This window comes from Nilaparvata lugens, chromosome 2 (genome assembly GCF_014356525.2).
Source record: "Nilaparvata lugens isolate BPH chromosome 2, ASM1435652v1, whole genome shotgun sequence".
NCBI classification, from domain to species: Eukaryota; Metazoa; Arthropoda; class Insecta; order Hemiptera; family Delphacidae; genus Nilaparvata; species Nilaparvata lugens.
Window position 1 is genome coordinate 69,187,974 of NC_052505.1, and position 26,779 is coordinate 69,214,752.

Genomic DNA, 26,779 nt, shown 5'->3' on the forward strand with positions numbered 1-26,779 from the left:
CTTATCTCGCCATGCTTCCACAACTGAATGTCCCACATTCACCCAAGACCCATCAGTGTACACTATAGTCTTTCCTTCCGATGTGGCCCTTTATATTTCCCTCAAATAATTTGTGTCACCATCTAATTATTTCTTCTCTTTCTATTAATAGGCCTTTCTTCCCTTGACGTTCGTAACAAAAGCCAATGCCATGCAGAAGGCGTTTCCTCTCAATTTTTGGCATATCTTCCTTCTCATTCGCTTTCTTCATAACGGCTGCTACAGTTGGAGGAATATTATTTTTCAGAAATGTAAGCATTTCCTTTCTCTAATTGCAGTGGTATTGTAATGGTATAATAAATACATATTTTATTCGGTTCTATCCCTCCCATAATCCATCCATAATAAACTTACTTAGCAAAAAGAAAATCAAACTAAATATTTTTGATCTTTTACTTTTTATTAAAAATATATATAATACAATAAGAACTCACATGATACAATACGTTTAGATAACTAAATATCAAGGCACATAATTCAAGTTTATTAAGCCGAAAGAGCATTTTCTATATAACATATAAAAATAATTTATTTGTACGATTCAATTCATTGTTATGTGAGCAATCAGTTAGCCGCCGAAATGTCACGTTTAAAACAGTAGTGAACTATCAAAAATCCACTCATGACTAGAAACATGAAAATTATAACAAAATTATATTTATATAATCGGTGCTAGATTCAGTTTCATAATCTAGATTTCTAGAAGATTTTCAACATTGATTAGCATCTGGCTGGTGTTACTACAATATGTAGAAAGTGGTATTGATCAGTAAGTAACTAACCAAGCAGGTTTTGATAGAAGGTAGTTGATAAGTGAGTAAACTCCCTTCATGTTCCATGTATACCGGTAACGTTTGAGAAAAAATAATCCATTTTATTTGTAATGGGAACTTTTTGAGGACTGATGCTATTTCTAATCACAAAGCTCATAAAATTTCATTTTTAAGCATAATTATTCGAAATGAAAGGATTGCACAGCTTTTTTTGAAAAAGCTTCAATGGATATTATCTACCATCATACCATAAATAAAATATGAAAGTAGAACATAATGATTTCAATAGAAAATGAATAGACTTTCACTTGGAGGAGAGGAGATTTTGTAAAATGCCATTATCGATTTCTACCAGTACAGTAAAGTTTATTAATGAAATATTCAAAATAACTATACTTTGATGTAAAACGCTTTAGGACCGCCCCACAGTACCGGCTTTAGCGGGCCATCTCTTAGACCAAGAGAGATACTACAGTGAGATACTACAGAGAGATACTACAGTAGTTTAAATCAAAAAGTATAATTTTTCAAAACTAACTTCACTGACATTTAGAGGAGTTTAGGTCTCTAGAGCTCACAACTATTTTCTGTAACATTTCTGCATGAGAAAAGCATTCTATTCTAACTCCAGATTTTTTAAATTTATTCATATTCAGATTTCAGCAAAATTTAGATTTCAGCAAATTTTTATAAATTTTTCAGCAAAATTTAGCTTTATTTTAAGTATTAGGATAAGGTTAAAATTTAGATTAAGGAAATTACTGAATGAAAAATCACAATTACTTGTATTTGAGTGAAAATGGACTAAATTTTAGAAAAGTGAAACCATAGACATATTTCGGACTTTTTCGATGTTTTCTAAATTTGGAAGAGGAATAGTACAAGGTATATCCTTGGCTTTCCTCTCCTGATCTGTGCTCCTTTGTAATAAAATTAATAAATCTTACTTTTGAGATTGTGAATTAATGCTATTCTTGGAGAGATTATATTTCAATTCTAAATTGAATCTCAACTGTGTCAAAATAATAATGATTAAAATAAAATTTTAAGATCGCTTAATACTATATTTTATTCAAGGCACTAAAATCTGTCCAGTAACTAAAACTACAATGATAGCCTATCTACTAAATATTATTCATCAGTCTTAGTTTTGCACTGATAAACTGCAATAATAAACTACTATGATAAAATTAGAAATAATCGAATAAATATTGAAACAATCTGATTGCTTCAAGCACATGTATCCTAAATGGATCAATTCAGAAATTGAATAGGCCTATTGAAAAATACAAAATCCAGATGGTAAATAAAAATCTAGCTTATTAATATTCACATAACTTATTATAGTTTCAATATAATTGTGTAATTTATTTTATAAAACTCATTAATTGTACAATTAATTGACTATAATTAATTAAATTATAAAAATATGGCATATTATTAAAAGTATATAAAACCTATGAATTGCTTCAAGCCATTAAAGCAATTACTCTAATAATTGCAATATTTATTTTTGTTCATTAGAGTCTGATGTTACTTACATTAATAATCAAATGTAATTTCTTGTGCATTTCATGCATGATTTAGTTATATTCTACATGAAAAACAGACATCTCAAGATAGTGCAGCTGTAATGTTCTTGAATCATGAAAATGCATCCTTATACAAAGAGAAAAAGTTGAAATTGACAAAATAGTGAGATAGCAGCAATTATTATACTGGAAACAGAGTAACTTGAGAAGTATTTGTGAAGTATATTCAACAATCAATAGACTTCCTGAGTCCCTTAAACTTTGAAGATCACATTTTGTTAGTTGGTTACTCTTGCTATACGTTTTCCAGGTAATCTCCGTGGCCACTTTCTTGAGATATGGATGTGTCTGCAGTTCCTTCATCAACCTGCATTCAAAAATTAGAAAGTTTTAATGTTTTCAGAGTTAACATGTGTGAAAACTAATCTTTAACAAAATTCAATGAAACCCTTTCAGAAAACTGAATCAAGCTACCCTATTTTTTCATAATATAAAATATAATTACAGGATGCTTTATTACAGATTTCAACTCTTCATAATATTCAAATAGTTGTTACATTACAATTACAATAATTATATTATATGTCAAGTGAAAAAGCAGCTCAGTTTTGTTTGTTGGCACCAATGCGTATGTGCGTGCAATATTTTCGCCACAATCCGTCAAAATTGAATGAACTGGTTGGAATTGGCAGGGAAGTGGCTTATAGACAAGGAACGTAGATACTGTAAGTTACTGGTCGTTAGAGCTTTTCATTGTCACTATCCATCAATTTTCATCCAGACCTATGTATGTTAGATAAAAATTATGTGACTAAGAACAAGTATATGCCCGTATTTACGAGAAACCAAGCTGATCCAGGCCCTTTAATACTGAAGATGCACTCCTGTGATATCCAATATGAAAAGAGAAGCAATGGAAATCAGTCACTTGCCGTCTACCATTTATTAGTCTAAGAGCAGCTCAAGGGCCTCAATGACAGGGCTTGCTATGCATCACCTCCATCTACTAACCTCACGCAATGTTTACTCATGTAGCTTCATAAAGGATCGTGAGTACGTGTCTCCGCTACCATCAAAACTTGCTGAATATAGAATCTGGATTCAATTAATGCTTTCATTCTAGTTAACAGAGTTGGAGAATGAAATAAAAACACACATATTGTCAAATTCTACCGTTTATCTAGAGTTGACGTATATGTGTGTTTTTATATCATTATGGAACGGTTCTACAACATTGACAGTGACTCAGTCGAATTTTTAAAAACAGTTGGAGAAGTTTGTTACTGATATCCAACAAGCAGCATGGTGTAATATTCCACAAATAAGAAGAAACTCTGGAAATAATTACCCTTCGGAAATCAGTGAAATGATTTTGGAAAAACAAAGAGCTAGAAGGAAATGGCAGCAATTACGTTCCCCTCAAGATAAAGGAGTTTGGACAATATAACACAAGAACTATGGATGTGTCAATGTATCAAGAATGACTCAATTCATAGTTACTTGAGAAGCTTAACAGCAGAATGCAGTACGGACTACTCACTCTGAGAGGCAGCTGAAAAAATAAAAACCCCATTCATTAGTCTCCTCCTCTCCGAAAACAGGACAGCCGACAGGAGTAGTGATGAAAAGGCACACAGATATTTGCGGATCATCTTGTAAATGTTTTACACCCAAACAACATAGCTGAAGAATAAACTTTAGAAGCAGAGGAGAATATCTTACAAGCGAATCAGGAAATAAGGCGTGTCACAGTAGAAGAAGAGAAATAAGAAATCCGAATAACAAAAAAGAAAAACTCGTGGATTTAACATGATAACTGGCTTAGGCCCGCATGCAGATACTCGGTTTAAACTGCGTTAAGCCCATTAATGGTTTACAATTTTTAAACCGTGCATCCTTATGCTGATTCCATATTTAGCCTACTGGCTCAAAAGTAAACGCCCAAATTGATGCGTTTAAACTAGCTATATGTGTAAACGGGATGTTCAGTAAGCCAGAAGTGAGCATATTAATTTATGATTACGGTATAGGATATTGTTATGATAGACTGTGATGATTTTCTGAAAATCTAGCATCTCAATGCATTTCAATGCCCAGAATAGCGGAGAGAAAGATGAAGTGATAAGAGATTTCTATATGAAAGCTAAATTTCCAAATTATGTTGGTGTAATAAATTTCTCACACGTAAAAATAAAATCTCCTGGAGAGGACAATGCAGAACTTTATAAATGCCAAAGAGGATATTTTTGTATCTAAGTGATAGATGATGCCAGGAATGTAATAAGGGATATAGTGAGCAGTTGTATTGTTCATCACATGATGCACACACATTTAATTCGTCGAAAATATGTGCACGTTTTGAAATGGGTGAATTTGGATCGAGTGTCCTTCTGGGTGGCAGTGGCTATGGATTGAGAAATGTTTTAATCATTGCCTCATCGAGACGTACAGAATCCAGCTCAGCTCCTTTTTCAAGAATCTCAAATCCGGACAAGAAATACTGTGGAATGCACATTTGGAATATGGAATATGAGGAGATTTCCTGTGCTGGCAACTGAAATTTTGTTGGATCTGGATCGAGTAGAAAGTGTCATTGTGGCTACAGTAGTGTTGCATAAAATATAGCACAATATAAAATTGAAGATGTTCCATCAATAAATGATACTGATTTAGCAGCAATCAACCTAGTCAATGGAAATGACCATCAACACTCATCTCTTAACCAGCAGAATAATGCTGGAAATATTAGGCGTAACCGGTTAATAAATTATTTCCAAAGTATTTTGGACACGACGACCAAAATCAATAGTTTTTCAAGTGTTCAATATTATGCAATAAAAAATCTTGATTTGAAATTCGTGTTAATTTATTCAATCTCAACTAATTAATTTATAACTGACATGCAGTTCAAATTATATAGATATCGTACATATAAAGAAGATATTGCTGATTCTTCTTTCACATCAGAAGAATCTGGAGAATTTCAGCACAAGGAAATTCTAATTCTTGGTTCATCACATCCCTTATATCATTTATCATCAGAAAGGATTTCTACACCAAAGAAGATTATAATAATAAATTGATAATTTCTAATAATGTAATACATTCTCATATGATATTTTGTTGATTTGTTCAAGGTAAAGCTGATACAGCTTTCAGAATCCTTATAAAAGCAATAAAACATTATTACTCTGTGAGAGACTCACTATAGTGTTGTGCTTCATCCCACGTACAAATATGCACACTAAGAATAATATTAGAGACAAAAAAATCAATTCAAAACTAAACAAAACAATTCAATTATTCTCAAATTAATATTTACATTATTACTATTTTTTCTTTTTGATTTATATTTTTAATTACCTCTCTCCTTTCTCAAGTAGAAGAATTCTCATTTTCATTTCATGTTCTTCTCTGATGAATTCTACTTTCAGAAGTATGCATTCCTGATTATGCTCAAGCTGCTGCGCATACACTTTTTTAAGCTTAATCAACTCAATTTTCTCTTTCGTTGAGGAATTTAAATCTTTTACCTTTGAATAATTATTAATTTTTTTCTCAAATAAGGTGAAATTGGATCTTAAATTATGAAAAAAAAAATTTGTTTAGCACTACTCCAGCGCTGGTACTGAGTCTACTTTTGGTAGATCAATATTGATACTGCTGTCTTCAATAGTAGCATTAGAAGTTCCACTGAAAGTAGGCATGGTTTGAAAAAAATAAAAATCCATATTATCAGTGAACAGTAATATTCATATTGCAACAGTTAAGCTACAGAGATCCATCAACAAAATCCAAGATTGGACTAGAAAGTGGAAAATGAAGCAAAATCGATTCACATCAATTCACCAATAAGAAGGATCTGCCCATACCAATAAACAATCAAGTTTTGCCATATGCTAATGATGCCAAGTATCTAGGTATGACCTTGGATGCAAAGCTTCGCTGGAAGGCCCATGTCAAGAAGAAGAGAGAAGAGCTTGAAATAAAATACAAGAAGTTGCATTTGCTGATCAGAAGAAACTCCATCCTTTCAATCCGAAACAAAGTACTTCTATACAAACAGGTATTAAATCCATTGAGGACGTATAGTATACAACTTTGGGGATGTACCAAAGACAGCAACATCAATGTCATACAACGATTCCAAAACTAGGTGCTAAGGAGCATTGTGGATGCTCCTTGGTATGTCAGGAACAGCGATCTTCATAGAGACCTGCACGTTGACCTGGTGTCCACCGAGATCCAGAGGCATGCGGAGAGGTACGAGGGGTGACTGTACCAACATGAAAACGTCGAAATGATCTAGCTGCTAGACAATGGAGGGTTGGTGCGGAGGCTCAAAAGGAGGAAACCGTTTGAACTAGTGTAGTGCTTGTTCAAGTAGTGTCCAGTGAAAAAGCATAGCAGTGATCGAATTAATCTAGCTTCTATAGTGCAGTCAATAAGTGTACATATTAATATTAAACAATAGTAGTAGTAAGAGTATCTAATGAGAAATTCACTGTTCAATTCTTCAAGTAGTATTTTGAGAAGGAAAAAATTGGCTCATTAGTATTTTGACTAGATGGCTATAGTATTAACCAATAGAAAACATTTTTAGTTAATAATGACCAACTTTATATGACACTTATATCAATGTTTAGAAACGACTCGGCTATGGATTTGATGAGTGCCATGTTACAAATGGAAATCATATTGAACGTTTATTAATTTCTTGATAAAGTAGTTTGGGTTGCTTTTCCATTTGAAATATAATTCACATTGTAGGTTTAATGTGACAAACATTATAAAAACCCTGTATAATTGTAAATACAATACGTACTTTACTTGGTTTCTTTTTGAGTTTGAATAAGCTATTTGAAGATGCCTTCGATTGTGTTCTACACTGTTGGGATTCATGTAAAATGTTCTGAAATCAACATTTTCTCATCTTCTCCAAAATCAAAATTCGATTAGCCAAAAAGCGGCATAATCAACTAATACTAGAAACCTACTTTTACTGAAGATGAAATGTTTACTATTACTGTATTCTATTTTCAAGATTCAGTTTACTCCAATTTTCTACTAAGGAAAGAATAATTAAATAAAACACTCTCAGATACTCTATCTGAAGGAAATTGAGAAAAACTAAGAGGAAGCCCCCCAACTTATATTATATTATAGTGGGGTGTATATTCGTTGCTTTTTATACATAGGATTTACAGCTTTAGGGAGTTGAAAGCAAGAATAAATTCAAAATAATTATCATGATAAGGGAAAAAATGAATTATTCTTACCGCTGCCGATATACTTGTTTGGTCATCTCCAGCTGAAGACATTTCCTCCTCCTCTATCTCACTACTGCTGGCCGAAATTTGGCCCTTTTTTGCACCTCTCTCACTTGCATTCGAATGGAAATCTTCTTCGTAGTTATTTTCCTGTGAATCTGGCCAATGAAAAATTTGAACATAATTACAATGGAGGCATCTGATAAAAGATTGAGGCAATTAATAGTTCCTTTCAATTGAATGAATTCAACGATAACTTGTCTTCTTATTAATTGTAATTTTCATGATGAAGTAAATCTACCAATTATTTTGAACTATCAATAACCATCCCATGAATGAGAAATGTAGCTTTTAATCAATGAGTGAGAAATGTAGTTTTTCACTTTATTTATTATCTGATAAGAAACGAATTTTGTACAGATATAAAGAAGGTAATTATTTGATCTATCGTTGCCTTTTTACTTGATACTTGACAAAATAATATAAAAACAAGTTAAACAAACACATGTGAAGTTCAGTAATAATAATAGTAATTGAATAGTTTAAAATGTTATAAGAAACTATAAAAGTAACAATATAAATTACATAATACAGGATAATTCACATAAGGTGTAACTTGTTAACCGTTCATTTTACAGAGAACTTTAAATGGGCAACTTCCCTTCTTTTTTTGTGAAATTTTTCCCAAACTGTGGAATGTAGCCTCATCACTGAATAAAACTTTTGATAAAAAGGCAGGATCATTTTGAATTTGACCTTGCATCCAATTACAAAACGCAGTTCACATTAATAAATCATTTGGATAGAGTTCTTGGTGATGTTCTACATGTTAAGGATGAAATTTTTTTTTTAATATTCTTACCACTGAAGATTGGCTAAACAGTAATGCAATATCCATATGATTATGTGTGACTATGATTATGGCTGTACATTCTAAACGGTTGGGTTTATCAAAAAAATGACAAGAGTAAAAATGTCTTAACATTTTACGTAGAATCGAAAAATATCATAAAAAATTAGGGTTGCCATTTAAAAAATAAAGGTGTACTCCATTTTGGAAGATTTTGAATTTAAAATGGCATGTCGTAAAATGTCACAATAGAAAGGGAAGTTACCCATTTAAAGTTCTCTGTAAAATGAACGGTTGACAAGTTACCTATTGTTGTTACATCTAATGTGAATCATCCAGTATGTGAAGGGAAAGGGGAAATTTTGAATGTTACAGTTTTCAGCACAGTAACGGTTAACAGCTAACAGTTAACAGCACAGGTCGTTTGCTGTTTGAAATTTTGCACGATTGATGTGAATGGATTGTCATTTGATAATCAGAGATCATAGGACTGGTGTTAAAGGTGCAATAGCGGTGATAGAATTTTATAAAAATGGTGAAATAACTTCCACACAGAGAATATATTTCTTCAGCATTGCCACAATTGACGTCATGAACGTCTTCGTCGTAAAACTACAACAATATATGAACTTGACAAAAACACTTCTTTCTGATGTCATGTTGAAAAGTAAACAAGCACTTTTTGACATTTTGAATGAAGGATCAGAAATGCCATACAAGCCATTTCATTGGTACTAATTTACTAGTTTCATAAATTTATTAATTACATTGTAATTCCTTTTATATCATTTCAAAATGCCCCGTTTACGTGCACCATCCTGTATTAGGTAACAATATAAATCGGTATTTTTGTAACTAGGTAAAATGACACCAAGTACTATTAATACAAAATAGTATTATTAGTATTCATATTCAATGTCCAAAAATTTTTGTCCCAAAAATTTAAACTTTAGGCGCTCATATCTCAAAAAGTAATGATCGGAAAAAAAATTCTTTAGAAAACTTTTTAATTTTGATAGCTTGATGATATACACATCGAAAAATATCACCAGTAGAAAGTTTATTTTTAGCCTTTGCACAGCCTTAAGACTTTTACACTGGATACTGTTAAAGATGTGTTGGTTTCAACACGAAACTGCAGTCCTGAGAAAAAGTCTAATAAATGTGGATGTGACAAAAATAAAACTGTGTTTTTTCAATTACTTAATACGCGTTAAAAGGACTGAAAATAATTTCTAATGAAAATAATAATATTATTATATTGTATGTTGCAGTGACTACTTACCAAGACTTTGCTCGAGTATAGCTTTAATGTCGTTTGACATATCTTTTTGACTGAGAAGCGGATTTGCAGTTTGACCATTTGTGATTGGAGCCAGTGGTGGCAGCCCACCCAGAGAACACAATGAACTATTCGAGTTCGGCAGACAACTGGCAATCACAAATGTGTTTCATTATTTATACCGTCAACTGACTTTTGACTAACACTTGAAACTATTAAATTTTTAGATGATCTTATAATTATAAGAGATATAGCTGATAAAAAAATACTAAAACGACAGTGAAAAATATTGAGAATATATTCTAATAAAGAGAAAATATTACACATTTTGAGCTTAGTTCATTGCTATCATTATGTTAGAATGAGGAAATAACAAAAAATTATTAATACTTCAACAGGATCCTCCACAAAACCTTATGATGTGAATATAAGAATAAATATGGAATTCAAAATTAAATATATAATTTATATTATTTATATTAATGGTACAATTATTTTTAAATTTTTGATGATTCGCTGATGCTAATCAGGGATTTGGTGTTTTACCAAATAATTTTCTTACTAGAATTCCAATTCGAAAGCTAAAAGCAATAAAAAACGTTTCTACAGCTCAATATAGTGACGTCCATGTTATAATGGCAGTGATTGATTAGCATGGTATTGCTATCCTTGTCTATCATTCAACAAAGCAGATAGCGCTATCTCTTTCTCAATTTGCTCTGTTGCCAGATCGTCTTTTAATAAAGTAGAATTAATAATTCATTAACAAAATATTCTATCTTAATCATTAAAATTCATTATGAAATAAAATTATTGAAAAATATAATTTCTTGCTTAATAAAATTTAAATGATTATTTTAAACGAGAATTAACAGTTAATATTACATCAATAAACCTGTATCAGCTACCGTCTATAGAAGGCATTGACAAGACAAAGGATCGGCGACGTTGTTCTGCTATCTTTATCCACTGCCATAATAAGGTGGACCTCACTATAGACGCATGAACAATGTGTAAAGGAGCGTTTTCGTTTGTGCTTGAACATCCGCAGTCGATGAAGACGACAGGCATTGTTGCCTGAAGACATTCATATTGACCAAATTTCAAGTATGCTAAAACAGCTGATCCAATAATTTTTCGTTTATTTGTGTTGATTATCCAAGAATCAAAACATTTCAAATAATATCAAGATATTGCCATTTAAAAGTATAAACTTAACCTCCCCCATTATAACATCATTTTTTAGGCTGGTTATTTAGACTAATTGAAATCTACTCAATCTGTGATCCTCACCCTGTCGTGGTCGACGACGGCATTCACGCACAAACAAAAACGTACCTATAAAATAATAATATTATTTTCAAAGCTCGATTGGCGATCAGGAAGTAGACGCCAGTGGGCCAGGAGAAAAAATCCTCCCTTTCGACGTTTCACATTGAGAAGTAAATCTCCTGTCAAAATATCAATTGTTTTTCAAAGTAATATTGATTCTTGAATTGACCCCATTGATAATCGATATACAGAGTGATTCTCAATTATGGTAAAATAAGATGTAAAAATAAGTAAAAAAGTTCTCATAAACATATATCCATAAACGCTTCATTAGCGAGCTATACAGGGTGAAAGATTTCGCCCGGAATTCAGTTCCTCTGGTGAAATACACCGATTCTGAATTGTTTGGGGACTAGTTTTTGAAAAACCTATGCTGGATTCATATGGAAGAATATCTGAAAAATTGAATAAAACTAGTCTGGAAGCTGTAGTGTGAGTAGTTTTTGAGAAAAAAGTTGAAATATGCAGAAAATCGATGTAGAAAAACACAGACTTCTACGTTTGATGCCCAATAACTTTCTTTAATGACCAGTAAACAAATAATTTTTCGCAATAAAAATTGTAGAAAATTTAATTAGAATCACGTAAGCTGTGTAAACTAAATTTAAATAAAAGTTGAATAAAATGTATTCTTACGTAGTACATTACACCACAAAAATTTGCTGTTTTATGAGAACTAATAACTCATAAGTTGTAGCTGATTGCAAATAAAACATGGATTTTAATAACAGATGTTCCTAAAAAACTGATTTTTTTTGCTTTAAATAACAAAATACTTGAAAGAAATTATCAGCTGAAAATTATTTTCAGAAATATTTCAGCTCACTGTTGAACAAAACATCAAACTGTAAGTTAGACCTACTACTGTAACCGCGCTGTTTTTTGTTTAATCTATTAACCAGTTATTTGTAACCATTTCACTTTGCTTTTGTGTTAAGTGTTAACTTTTTAAAAAATGGCATGTAATTTTAGACATTATTCATACTTCGAATTAGCTGACATGCATTTAATGTATGGAATGGGACACTACTGTAATAGTAGGCCTACTGAATGAAGATCATGATTCAAGATTACACAAATTAGCCCTCTGTTTCCAAGCCTGAGTAGCCGAGCGCATAGGGGTTCTGCATCTGGTGCTGTAGGATGCGGGTTTCAAATCCCGTTCCGGTCAACTTTTTTTTGTTTTAGGTTTCCTACACTCTAATTATTTTCTACGCTAGAATCATCAATAATTAAAAATTAGCTATCGTTCGTACCATACATGTTTTATTGTATCTAATAATTTATTTGAGGTATTGTACATTTGAAAATGTACAATTATGTACATTTACATCTGAAAAGTACAGATTCAGGAATGATGATCACTTTAGAGGTTATTACTGTCGAAACAGAGCTTTAAATTCATGACGCTTCAAAATTTGCAATAAGTCTTTGTATATGACATTTTATAGTATTTTTAATAGGAAATCAATAATATAATATACATCGATTAGCGAGCGGATCACGTGTTTTGATTATACATTTTTTTCATTGAATAATGCCGATAAATTTTAAAGGTATTAATACAGTATTTTGGAGTTGAAGTGTAGTTGATTGGTACCAGCCTTAGAAGACCTGTATACAAATTATCAGTTGGCTATCATTGAGAAACTGGATACAAATATTGTAAAAAAATATTCACCTCATGAGAGTTAATCATATTGCATCATTAATTACTGAAGAATGACAGAATAATTTTCAATTTTTTTGAATTTAGCCCCTCTTCCATTTTGGAATATAAAATTCTGTGTGATTCATCGTAAATCGCATATTTCCAGGACCATCTATTGACAAATCAAAAACTATGAGCGTATTCAAGTAATCTTTGAAACACCGGTTTAACCTATCAATTTTTTTTAATTAAACACTTTACTGATAGATATCGCTACCAATTGATTGAGAAGAATATGTTTTCGGAATGATTAATGCCATGACTAAGCACATAAGTCTGTATTGAAATGTAAATGAAAATACTGATTGTCAGATAAATTTCATGATTCACCAGATAAAGCCAAGTGTGACATGAGATACATTGACTTTTTGGCGGTACGAAGTTCGCCGGGCCAGCTAGTGACCAATACTTGAGCCAGATTTGAGCATTATATCATATATATCGCAAACCAGTTTCAGTCCCAAGTATCTATGTTGCTTCAAAAATTAAGTACAGTATAGGGTCCGCCACAGAAACTCAAGTTTTACAAATTAACAACACTCCAATATTATAAGGTAAAACTAATTCGTTGACAAAAATGCGTTCCTTAGAATATGTTACAATCTTATGTGTGACAATTTTAATTATATTACTTTTCATACATAGGTTAGTCCAATTGCATATTCTAATAAACTTATTTCAGTCAATCACCTCCTCAGAGATTCAGTCCTACCGAGTTAAATTCTTACTCTTATAATTCTGATGCACATCAAATTAATACAAATAGCACATCAGAACTCAGGAGGTAAAATTCTTCACCAAAAAAATAGTGGAGTGTTTTCCATTTTGTAAAACGTACTTTTCCCGGGCAGACATAAATTCACAATGAATGTTCTGAAATATAATCATCTAATGAAACAAATGAAATATTATCGGTTCGATTTACTCACTTTGTCTGATTCAAGTCCAAATGCAATGTGTCTGGCTTGCGAGCGGTCTGCTGAGTTCCAGTCGAAGACATGCTTTTCACTTCACTGCTACTGAGCCTCGAACTGACTCCATCTTTGGTAGGTTTTTGTTTGGTATGACCGTTAATGGCACCATTCTCAACAGCACTCGGTTCATTAGTGGCTGACTCAGACGCAATTTTTTTTAAAGAAGATATTTTGGTACCAACTTTATCCTCAGATACTCTGTTGTCTTGTTTGTTCATGTTCTCTGGATGTCCATTTTCAGACTGCAAAAATGAAAGAGTGTTATACATCATAGTCTACAAGAAGAAAAAACTGTGGGAAAACTGAATCCAAAATAGTCTTGTAGCATTTACATAGGTACTAAATTATTATTAGTCTATACTTTTATTTGTATTCTTATTCTATGGGTTTACTTTTACAACAGAATATAAAATATTTTACTCGAATCAAAAAAAAAAATAATAAAAATTGAAGTGAAAAACCTAGCATACAATAACTTATTTGATGACATTAATTTTCTGTTTCAGAATTTACTCAAATTTAGTTCACAGATATTCACAATCGGTACAATTGACTACTGACACCTTCACTATTTATAAATTGGTACAATTTATACCAAAACTCTAAAAACTCCATATTGGATATGCAAACTTTATTTCCCATACTCGATATAACTATTATCATTGAGAAAATTATTATTGGACATCTATTCTATTTATGCATTTGTAATAAATTTTGACTATTTATTTCGTTATTTTATGACACATGAATTTGATGGTTTGGTACATTCGATCGAAATATCTATAAATTGAAGATTAAATACAGAGCTGTTTTTGTAAAATATAAATATGCAGGAGAGGGGATAGTTTCAATTTTATTTTTTCCTTTGTCCCAAGAGGTGCCGGTACGGCGTTGTGACATTTCGTCACAAAAATGTTACTGCGTAAATAAATATTTGAATCTTTTGAATCAAGCAGAATAGATGGATCATACAAGGAATGATAATTTAGAACAGACACAACTACTATGCTACTTTTGCATGAAGAACAGAATGACAGAATAGGACTAGAAAAGTTTAACATAAAATCGAGATTCCATTTATCCAACAGGAAAGATTGGAAAAGACAAATAAACTTGACTTCTGAACCACAAACTTTCTCTCATGAGTTGTTGATTTGTCTTTTTCAGTTTCATAAGAAAGTAAACCCTACTGTTTAGTAGCCTAATGGGTTGAATAATCAATCAATAAAAAATTTAATGATTATGAAAGAAAATCCAAATGGGCTATATTGAATCTTATTGAGTCTTCTTCTAGAAATGTGAACTCTGTAAGCAACGAAAATTGGCAATGGAAAACATTTAAAAGCGGTCGAATGTCCTAGAACTATTCAGTCAGTTGTATAGGATATACTAGCCGTGTGCAGAAATCATCAGTGAATTCAATAGGGGACGCCGACACCTTCAGCCTTGAACAAACCCAATTGTGTCAAGAGGTTACTGAGGACCCGTGCACACTGTCATTTTTCCAGCGAGCAACTCAGTTGGTGAGAAATGTTACACAAGCGTTTTCAATCTTAGCGTTCCACTGGTAATTTTTGAAAGTTTGCTTGATCTTCAACGTGTTCATGTCATCACAACATCGGTACTTATATTTAAGTCTAGTAGATAACCCGTGCTCCTCAAGGGTCTAATTTGAAACTTGACAAACTGAAAGCTGGACCGAGTGAAATCTAGAAGAGTTTGAAATAGGCCTAGAACTATCCTTCGTAAATTAATATTCTATAATATGCAAAATTTCAAGTTAATTAGTCCAGTAGTTCAGACGTGATGGTGCTTCATTCGTGAATTTCCTACCCCACAAATGTATCCCAGTTCTTTCCTTTATTATAGTATAGATTACCAATATATCATTATTTGAACACCATTCAGAAATTCCAAAACAAGGTATTAAGGAATGCTGTCAATGTTCCATACTTGTCAGAAACTCGGACCTTAACAGGGACCTATAGTTGGAAGATGTTGTTGATCGAAGACTAAAATTCATCAAAATTTATTTTTCCTTCAAATTTCACTCATTTTTGAAAAATCTTTACTTAGTACTCCTTGGAAGTAGAGAGTTCCGAATGATCTCATTCTATTCATAATTTTATAATCTAAAAAAAAGGTGAAAGCAAATTTTTCTGTCCGATTACGAGATTTCGCAGAAATAGCTGAAAACTGGAAAATGAGCCGAAAATAAGAGGTTTTGGGCCACCCTGTATGTAGCACAAGGAAATTTTGCATGAAGAAATTGGTTCTGGACTTCTCTTATGTACCCAAATAGTATATTGGAAAATCAGAACTACAATATAAATTGCAAGCACACCCCCTTTTTTATGTCTATATTGACTGGACTAAGCTGTGAAGGAGTGATAAACTTTTTTAGAGTCAAATTTTAACCCATTAATTTATGCTAGAATTGAAATGTCACCAGTATTAATTCTATAAAATGACTGTCCAGTTGATAAATATAGACGAGAATTAGTTTTAGTTAACGTAATTTTCACCTGCGTGTATGCTCTGACATTCAACTTGTCCCACTTAATATTGAATAAATTTTATGTTTTCTTGAACTATAAAACTAAGCTTTATATCCTGTAGTATGTGTTTATAATTTACTTGGACAAAGCATGGAGAACTTGTCACAGCAATTGGTTTGAAATAATTAGTGAAAGAGCCTCGGTCACCTCTTAACAGTATCTGGGTTTGTCGCAAGCTGAAGGCTCGCGTTCTCATTCAATAACCGTTATTTGTATTTTCTTTATATCAATTATTGTAATTAGTAATAACATAGATTTTATCTTCAACTAATCGTCACTATTTTCTTTTTTTAATAATTAGCAATTATAATTCTAATATATATTCTATTGAAGTTCGATGCAATTTTCCTCCATTGTGATAAAAATGAAAGGCAAATTTGGATTGTTCACTTACCTGTTCGTTGCATCCATTCCTATTGTTCAATTTGCATGCGTTCTGGACTACTTGAGCTAGAAGTGGTGCACTTTTACCTGAAAACCGAGAATAAAATTCATATATCAAATTAGTATGTATTTTTTAAAATGCATGCCGTGCATTTAGCTCAATGGGAGCCCTTGTGCAACTTAGTCTAACATAACCTACACTGATATATAGGCTCATTAAAGATCAACGTGTCAAATGATTGACAATCAATCTTGAAACTATGATTTTAGTTGACGATATGAGATGAAGATATAGGATAGATTGATACTAATTAGGAAATTAATCAACCCAAAATATAGAAAAAGAATTCATTCACGGCTATAAATCCCCCAATCAACTTTTCAGTCATACGATACACACTTTTTTCCCCACACTGTCACCCATTCCTTTCTCCACATCTTCTCCTCTTTGTTATACGCGTACCTTGATGCTCAGCAGCATGTAAACATCTAATTAAATTGTCACACAAGACGGCCAACTAAAAGCAACTCACGTTCAGCGGTTTTCAAACAATAGCTGTAACTAAAGGCCTTTAAACGCAGATAGCTCTTTAGTCCTTAACAGGTCAGTTGAGAGCAAAAATTCCTGCCCTCAGTATTCAGTAGTACAATCTGCAGATGTATTATTGTCTTATAGTGGTAGAATTGTGATAATTGTGTTATTCATGCTTCACTGCTGTCGAAACGCTTGTGTTCAATTGATTCATCTAAACGATTTTAGAGCAGATAAATAATAGGTGTGTCCACGCTCTTGCAGCGGTCGGACTATTAGTCCGGTCCGAGTCGTCTTCTAAAAATTATTAGTAATGTAGTAATTGCATTTTTCAGCCTACCTGACTTAATCCTTAGATGTTTTGCCAGATCTGCTCTCTCAATATACTCATAATCTCTTCCCAACTGAGTCTCTGGATCGAAAACTGACATGGTAAATTCCAGTCCAAAAAATTGTAAGAACTCCCTTACAAGGCAGATGACTAAAGCGCCTTCGGATGTACTCACAAAATCTCCCAACGCCTTATTAGTCAGGTTCGGTTTATCCTGTGGAATCAAGAATTTCAGCATAACTTATAAGCTTAAATTGAATAATCAAATAAGTATGCAGGCAAAATAAAATTTATGTTTATATTGGAAACGATACATTTTGTGAAAACAGAGAGATAGTTAACATAAGTTTTAGAAAAATTGAACAAAACCGATTAGGCTGGACCAATCATTATGGCTTGATGTTTACTACATGCTTTCCATAGAAATACGTAATTAAAGAAGATGAATGATACATTACTATCAAAAACTCTTAAAAAACCATTTTCGTTTTTCTTGGGTTTAATACACAAGAAAATTAAATTGATCTGCCCGTCTTGATCTGAATAAAATGTACAAATACTGTAGGCCTGCTGTAATATTGTTGCCACTGCATAAAAAAATAATTTTACTCTACCTCCGGGTTCATTCAATCAATTGTGACTCACCTTGAAGGTATCTTGGTCTTCTAAAGCTAGAAATACACTTGCTCTCAGCTCAGCCTGAAAAACACAAATAGTATATCGATAAGTCCCCAACAGCATATGAATTAATTTCCAAAATTGGGAAAATCACAACATTTCATTACTAAGTAATGAAACAGTGACATTCTCATTAATGTCTTTATAAAACGTTACTTATTCCACATATCTACCATAATTTACAGGGTAATAGATGTTTCTGAACTTATTGGACGGCTCTCAAATCCCCGATCTCTCTTAATCCTTCAGATTAAATTATGTTATGATATGTTTGAAGAGACGGATTCAAGGATCCAAATGTTCAAAGAACATCACACGAGCTTATTGAATGTCCCAAGTAAGTTAGTTTGGCAATCCAATAACTTTGTCCTTTACAATATCCAGGAGATTTTTCCTATACTATCCCATCCATCACCTGGTTGCTTGCAGCCAAACAGAGACCTTCTCCTTGCCCCTGGTCTCTCGCAATCCAGTGTGATATGTTTGGCAGTCTCTTCAGACTGATTGGTCCTCGTGACCTACATGAGTTCCACTCCTGGCTTTTCTGCAGGTCCTTCCGCTGAGAGAGAGGTCACCAAATTGCCTCTAGGGCTACTAGCGCCTGGCCACCCTCAACTGAGCCTCTTAACCCACATTTGTGCCTGGAGTTTCACCAATCTCCAGTCTCTTGGGTTTTTTCTTTTTGCCTCTCCGAAACTTTGCAGGGTCGAAAGCATCTCTCAAGAAGTTTTGCCTAAATGGCCGCCCTTCTTTGAGCCGTGGTGAGGTTTGGTCTCTCCACCCGAAAACTGCTCGGTTGCTCTATTGCATCCTCAGGAATTCCTGCAGTTTCTTGCTTTTCTGGACTACTGAGAAGCTCATCCTCCCACTCCAGTTGGGATAGTGTAATTGACCTTACGTCATCCATGCCCCTGTGGGTTGGGAGAGCTTTGAATCGTCATTATACTTAAGAATGTGTTGAAAACCATAATTCACCCACAGTATCCATGCTTGTCGTAGGTGGCGACTAAAATGGACCTCAAGGCAACTCCAGAAGTTATCTTGCCTTCAAACCCACGGGATCTGCCCCATCGGTGAATTTCGGAGGGGCAAAAAGGAAAACCGAAGAGACCAGAGATGGGTCCAGGCACAAATGTGGGTCAAGAGGCTAAGTCGAGGGTGGCCAGGTGCCCTGGAGGCAATTTGGCGACCCCTCCTTCAGCGGAAGGACCTACAAAGAAGCCAGGAGTGGAACTCACGTTGGTCACGAGTTTTTGAGTGGAGAGACCAAAACTCACCACTGCTCAGAGAAGGGCGGCCATTTAGGCAAAACTCCTTGGGAGAGGTGAGGCTTTTGACCCTGCACAGTTTCGGTGGGGCAAAAAGAAAAGCCCAAAAGACCAGAGAAGGGTGAAACTCCAGGCACAATGGTGGGTCAAGAGGCTGATTCGAGGGTGGCCGGGCGCCCTAGAGGCAGTTTGTCGTCCCCTCTCAGCGGAAGGACCTACATTAAGACCAGGAGTGGAACTCACTTAGGTCACGAGTTTTGGGTGGAGTGAGCAAACCTCACCACTGCTTAAATAGGGACGGCCATTTAGGCAAAACTTCTTGGGAGAGGTGAGGCTTCTGACCCTTCAGAGTTTTGGAGGGGCAAAAACAAAAACCCAAGAGACCAGAGATGGGTGAAACTCCAGGCACAAATGTGGGTCAAGATGCTGAGTGAGGGTGGCCGGGCGCCCTAGAGGCAGTTTGGCGTTCCCTCTCTCGAAGGAAGGACCTACAAAAAGACAAGGAGTGGAACTCACGTAGGTCACGAGTTTTGGGTGGAGTGAACAAACCTCACCACTGTTCAAAGAAGGACGGCCATTTAGGCAAAACTTCTTGGGAGATGTGAGGCTTCTGACCATGCGAAGTTTCGGTGGGGCAAAATGGAAAAACCCAAGAGACCAGAGATGGGTGAAACACCAGGCACAAATGTGGGTCAAGGGGCTGAGTCAAGGGTGGCCGGGCGTCCTAGAGGCAGCTTGGCCACCCCTTCCTCAGCGGTAGGACCTTCAAAGTAGGCCAGGAGTGGAACTCACTTAGATCACGAGGACTAATCAGTCTGAAGAGACTGCCAAGCATATCACACTGGATTGCAACAAGCAACCGGGTAATGAATGGGATGTTAGTATAGGGAAAGCTCCTGGTTCTTTTAAAGAACACAGGTATTGGTTTGCCCAACTAACATACTACTTGGGAACACAATAAGCTTCGGTTGACGTGTGGGGTTCTTTGAACCTTTGGATCCTTGAATTCGTCCCTTCAAAAACAATAAACAATAATAATACGTCATCCATGTCGTGATCAGTAGAAGCTTTCTCAATGTTGATTGCACCTCTACATAAGAGTGCAACGGAATGTCCTATGCTCCTGGAGCACCCATATTGAGGAGCCTGCCCTGATGGAGCAGATCCCGATGGGTTTGAAAGCAAGGCAACTTCTGGAGTTGTCTTGAGGTTTGTTTCTTTTTCATGTGGTTCCCACAAAAAGTTAGGGAAGTAGAGTCGATCCAGCAGAGCCCCGCATGTCCAGGCAAGGCTGAATACTACAGGAGAGCTCCTGGTATCCTGCAAGCACCGTTAGAGATACCATATAAAAGGCCATCCGCCCATCAGCACGGTCCACATCACACCTTGGGTTGGTCTGAGAAGAAGTAAGAATATGGCCAAAGAAGGCCGACAGATAAAGAAGGAAAGAAAAAAGGTACACAGCTACGTAAATGAAAAAAGTGCCATTCTAAAAATGAAAAGTTCCAAAGCATAATAAGATGGGTTTTGGAAGAAGGGCTTTGGAAAGGATGTCCCTTTTAGTCGCCTCCTATTACAAGCAGGGATACTGTGGATGTAATCTGGTTATCAACAAATTCTTGAGTCCAATGTTGGACTCAAAGCTCCCCCTACCTACACGGGGTTGAACATTTCTACAATATCATACAGGCACCTTTTTTGAATTATATTATCAGCGAAAAGAAGTGCTCAGTCGGGAAAACAAGGAATCAGCGACTGATTAACAAGTCCAACCACTGACGTAACGTTTCATCGAATAGATCGATTGACAGGTTAACAGTGTTCAGTGATCTTGCTGGACATGCAAGAGCACACAACTACTGCACACCAGCGTCAGAAGTGACTGTTACTTATGATCAGATTTTGGGCTGTACAGTCCTATAGTAAATTCAGTATTTTAGGTCCATAATGTTATTTAGTATTTTATGTAGACATGTGAATAGTTAGTGGGTACCCTGAAACACAACAATGTTTTATTTTTCAGTTTCGAGTAAACATGTTGGGCTGGTACTCCGCTTATTTATCAGGAGCGAGGTCAATTTTCGACTCCAGGACACGGGTGTCTAAGAGAGTTGCGGGGTTATGCCGCTTATTCGACTAGAACGCCGAATCTTGGTGTCTCTGCACGCCCACCGCTGAGAAATCACATTCTGGTGTCTCAGTGGAAAAAACAAAATAATGACGTAGAATGTAATGTGAGATAATAAAAATATCTGCAAACTCTATTTTGCAATCGCAGACTATTCAAATCGTCTTACCGACAGGACTAATCGCTGCGTGGTGAAGAAATGTGAGAAAACTGGTTCGAAAATTGATTTAACAACACCAAGAAAATAATAGATTGCAAGGTCTGCCAAGGTTGGTGTACATGTGAATGTGCAGGGCAATCAGCAAAAGTCATCGCGTTCAACAGCTCGTCATTTCCGACTTTATCTTGGCAAATACATAAATGATTATCGATTCTTGTGACTGTGAATGTGGATTTTAGCAAGACGGTTCAATAAGTCAGACAACACATTAGAAAAATTAACATTCTGGATATGCGATTGATTGATTGATTGATTGAGTACTTTATTTATGTAGATTACAATATATACTGGCTTATACACTTGTATACAATAGCTTACAATACAGCAAAGTTATAGATGAATTTACATAATATAGACTAAGAAAATAACTATTGAACTGTATATTATATGAAAAAGCAATTTGTAATATAATAACTATAGATAATAATCATATTGTTATGCATCTACATAAATTGGCGGAGCTTTGGACATATCAATGTCCATTCTTTGGGAAGAATATTAAAAATATCCTCCCCACTAACTCTCTACCAAAACGTTAATTTCGTTATTTAAACTAAGGATTTATTTATTAATGGAAATATTGTAAAAGTTTTAATCAATATGAATATTGAAGAGAAAAAAACAGAAAATTGATAAAGTAAAATAATTATATAGGTAGATAAGATCAAATAATTGATTAATAAAATGAAGTAGGCTGAAAGTAGATCAGGGTTATCAAATTTCAGTAATATACAGCAGTATGCAGTGGATAATTGAAATAACATGAGTTTATATAATATATATATATATATAAATATATATATATATATATAATATATATATATATACAATTCGTTCTATAACATGGTTTAAAGGTTTATATTGGTGGAATGGGTGAGGGATGGTTGTCATGTGATCGTTCTAGGGCCGGACAGTTTCAGTCATTTGTTCCAAAATATGTTTTTTTAAAGTCAGGTTGAAGCTCGCTCGGCTCTCGATAGACCTGATAGAAACAGGAAGTGTATTCCATGCACGACAGGCACTGACTAAGAAGGATTTTGTGAAAATAGTAGTTCGATGATTCGGTATCCTTAAAGTACTTTCACCGGTTCTAGTATGTGAAGCATCTATCCTCCTACCTTCAGAGACAAATTTGAAATCATCTTTAAAATAGTTCGGATTACCGTATTTCAAGATATCTCTAACAAGCTTGACTATTCGAAAAAGCCTCTGATCGGGAAGCTTCAATGTTGAACTAGCAATATGGGCTGGGGTGATATGATCATGGCGTTGGAGAGAGTAGACGAAACGTAGACAATAATTTTGGCAACGCTGTAGTTTATCATTCAGAGTGACTTGCATATCATTAAGAACAGAATTACAATACATTAAATGTGGGAAGATGAGAGATTGAACCAATAATAATTTAATGTTTCTAGGGAGGATATCGTGCATTTTCTTCAATGCATGCATGGCTGAGAATACCTTTTTACAAGTTTTGTTCACTTGTTCTGACCAGTCAAGAGTATTATTCATAATAATGCCTAAATTTTTAACTGAGCTACAGTAAGGAATGTCATTACCGTCTACACTAACTTTGTGAATCGATTCAAGGTCAATATTGTTTATAAGACGAGAATATCCAATTATAATGGGTTGTGTTTTGATGGGATTGAGCTTAAGGCCATTTTTCTTTGTCCATTCCACTATCGAATTGATATCCTGATTCATTATTCCAACTGTTTCATTAATTTTTGTTATGGGACAGCTTAAATAGATTTGAAGGTCGTCTGCATAAGTATGGAAACTGGAGAATTTGATAATGGAAGAAAGGTCATTAGCATACAAAGTGAAGAGGAGAGGGCCTAAAATTGAACCTTGTGGTACTCCATGCATAACGTTTTTCCAAGTTGACTTTTTGTCACCGACAGATACACATTGTTTCCTACCTAATAGATAGGATTTAAACCAAACTAACGAGTTGTGACTGAAACCAAGGATAGCCAACTTATTCAGAAGGACTGTATGATCTACAGTATCGAATGCTTTAGAAAAATCAAATAGGGTGAGGATGGTGCATTTTCTTTGGTCCATAGCTAACCTTATATCATCAGTGACACGAAGCAGAGCTGTCTCAGTTGAATGGAATTTTCTAAAGCCTGATTGAAAGTTATGAAGCTTACTATTGTTGTCTAGAAATTTTACAACTTGAGCATGAATGAGTCTTTCTATCCATTGCGATGGATATTTCTGGATAAAACATGGATATTTCTGGATGAAACATGGATATTTCTTGTAAACATACAAATATCGTATGATTTGACTCCGCTAAACATTTTATTTTTTTGAAGAGCCATGATAAGTCATAGGTCTACGACAATCAGTCACAGACCATCGATGACAAATAGTCAACATTACTTAAGTCATCAATAACATTCAGCACGATTTGTGTGCAAGCTTAAACACGAGATTTTTCAACATTCGCGCATTCTATGAAAATTGGCATTGATGACATTACAAGCAAAAATATATCTCTAAGGTCTTAAAGACGTAATGGGCTCTGTGTTCTGTTCACACCAGCGTAGAGTGAATTTAAAATTGGGAGATAGGACGGTTACGTCTTCCAAAGACATTTTCTTATAGCTACACGTAGCTAAGTGTATATTGTAAAGACCTTTAAATAAGATTATTGAATAACTCAATATAATGAGGTAGGTTATGAATATTCAATTATACAGATAGAGCTTGAAGGTGCATTAAAAACTAACTAACATAATTTTATTAACATAAATTATTATTTTCAGTAAGTTGAGGTTAGTGTTGGAGGAAACTATAAAGGAAGACCTTTTATGTTTATAAAATATGGAATGCGTGTTGATATGATCAAACATTAGAAACATTAGAATGCGTGTTGATGATCAACCATTAAAAACCAATCACAATATAAATTAGAAAAAATTACAAGAAACTGTAGTAAGAATGTTTACTAAAAAGTAAAACAGTAAATTCTAACCTCACTTTCAAATGACATTTATTCAATAACTTACTCTGATTTTCGCTAGAATTCCATTGCATTCCAAAGTCTGTGAAACAAGTTCATGTAACTGATTATCTTCATCGACAGACATTGTTGACAAATATTATTCTTAGTAAATGTTTTAGTTGAAAATCACATAAATCTATTTGAGCTGAACTCCAATTTCCAATAATACGAGAATCAAGATAGAGATCGAGAATAACAACAGGAAAAGAGAGAATAATTATACAAAAATCTAAAGATCCAAACGAGGGTTCACCTTTTAACGCTCCAGTGGGCGTCTTGTGAGCTATAGTGAGGTCCACGTTATAATGGTAGAAAGGGAAATATGGTGAGGTCCTCGTTATAATGACAATATTTGATCAACTTTGGTTTTGCTATTCCTTTCTATCATTCTACAAAGCCGGTGGTACTATCCTTTTCTAGGTCCACAACGATGCCAATTATGTTTTTGACAGTGTAGAAATATAATTAATCAATGCAGAGAATCGGTATCGTTATTATTCTATCTTTATCCACTGCCATTATAACGTGGACCTCACTATAGGAGAAAAACGTTGCCAAGTCTCTTCATTTTGCCGCTGAGTGTACACAGCTGTTACTCAATTCATCTCATTGAATTTGATCTAATAATAATTATCATTTCCGTGATAAAATAATCAATTTGATGTCAAATTAATTAAGAATATATATTTTTTCATAATTCGATTCAAAAATTTGCTCCCATAACTGAGATAAGACTTCATTTTTATACAAACCTGAAATTACGGCTAATTTAAAAAGCTGTGATACACCGATCTGAATTTCAAACCAAAAGAAATGAAGTTATTTGGTAGGTATTCTATTCCAATTTCTTTTAAAAATAATAGAAACTTAGAAATCCTATTAAAAATAAGTACAGTAATTTCAATGGAAATAATTCTGAGATAACCTTTCAATATTATTCATACCAGTAAGAGTAGGTCTAACCTATATGTGTAGGCTAACTGAAGTCTAGGATGGTTAGTTATCAACTTGTCTAAAATGTCATTTCAGGTATTTTAATTTGTGTTTCTCATACGGTAAGTTAATGTCTGAAAAATATTTGTATCAAAAATGCATTTTTAATCAATTATACAACTTGTGTAGGCTACTTAAGTATTTTGATAGAATGAAGAAAAAAATGGCGGCTAAGAGTATTGTTTGTCTTCTTTTGTACAGTCACTGTCAAAAGTGAAAATAAAATATTCTGGAAAACAGACAACATTACAAAGCTAGAGAGAGATAGCACTATCTGTTTTGTTGTATGATAGAAAAGGACAGCAACAGTCTTGTCAATCGTACACTGCCATTATAACGTGGACCTCACTATAGAGTATAAACAATACTTAGGCCCGGTTGCACAAAGCCGGTAAAATTTTAACCATGATTAATCTCATGAGAACCAATTACAGAAGGCCTTTTTGATAAGACAGCTTTTCTGATTGGTTCTCGTGGAATCAATCACGGTTAAAGTTTAACCAGTTTTTATGCAACCGGACCATAGAGTATTAGACAATAGTGGCTATGACAATAATAGTGAGGTTCTCGTTAGAGCTGGTTTTTTGTTTGTGCGTAAATGCCGTCGTCGACCACAACAGGGTGAGGATCTCAGATTGGGTGGATTTCAATTTGTCTAAATAACCTGAAAATTATTTTCAAATATGTTTTAATGGGGGAGGATAAGTTTATACTTAAATTTGATGTATTTGATTAGATTTGATGTATTGTTAATGTGCACTCCAATTGAAAACAATGCATCAAATCTAATTGTCCGATCCATCTGATGACGATCTGTGTGCGCCTACCTTTAAATGACGTCGTCGACCACGACATGGAGAGGATCTCTTAAAAGGATAATTCATCGAATGAAGTTATAATAA

At 34.2% G+C, this 26,779-nt stretch overlaps 1 protein-coding gene across 1 annotated transcript; it reads right to left on the reverse strand.

Annotated features, from left to right (window-relative positions):
• Positions 1–1,530: 1,530 nt before the first annotated feature.
• Positions 1,531–25,065, reverse strand: LOC111044009 (centrosomal protein 43). The gene is made up of 8 exons (XM_022329063.2): positions 24,889–25,065; positions 18,214–18,267; positions 17,578–17,782; positions 16,716–16,792; positions 13,719–14,005; positions 9,750–9,895; positions 7,624–7,772; positions 1,531–2,711 (listed from the first exon to the last, which is right to left on the reverse strand). The coding sequence occupies exons 1-8, from the start codon at positions 24,967–24,969 to the stop codon at positions 2,640–2,642; spliced, it is 1,071 nt and encodes a 356-aa protein (XP_022184755.2). The 5' UTR covers positions 24,970–25,065; the 3' UTR covers positions 1,531–2,639.
• Positions 25,066–26,779: the final 1,714 nt, after the last annotated feature.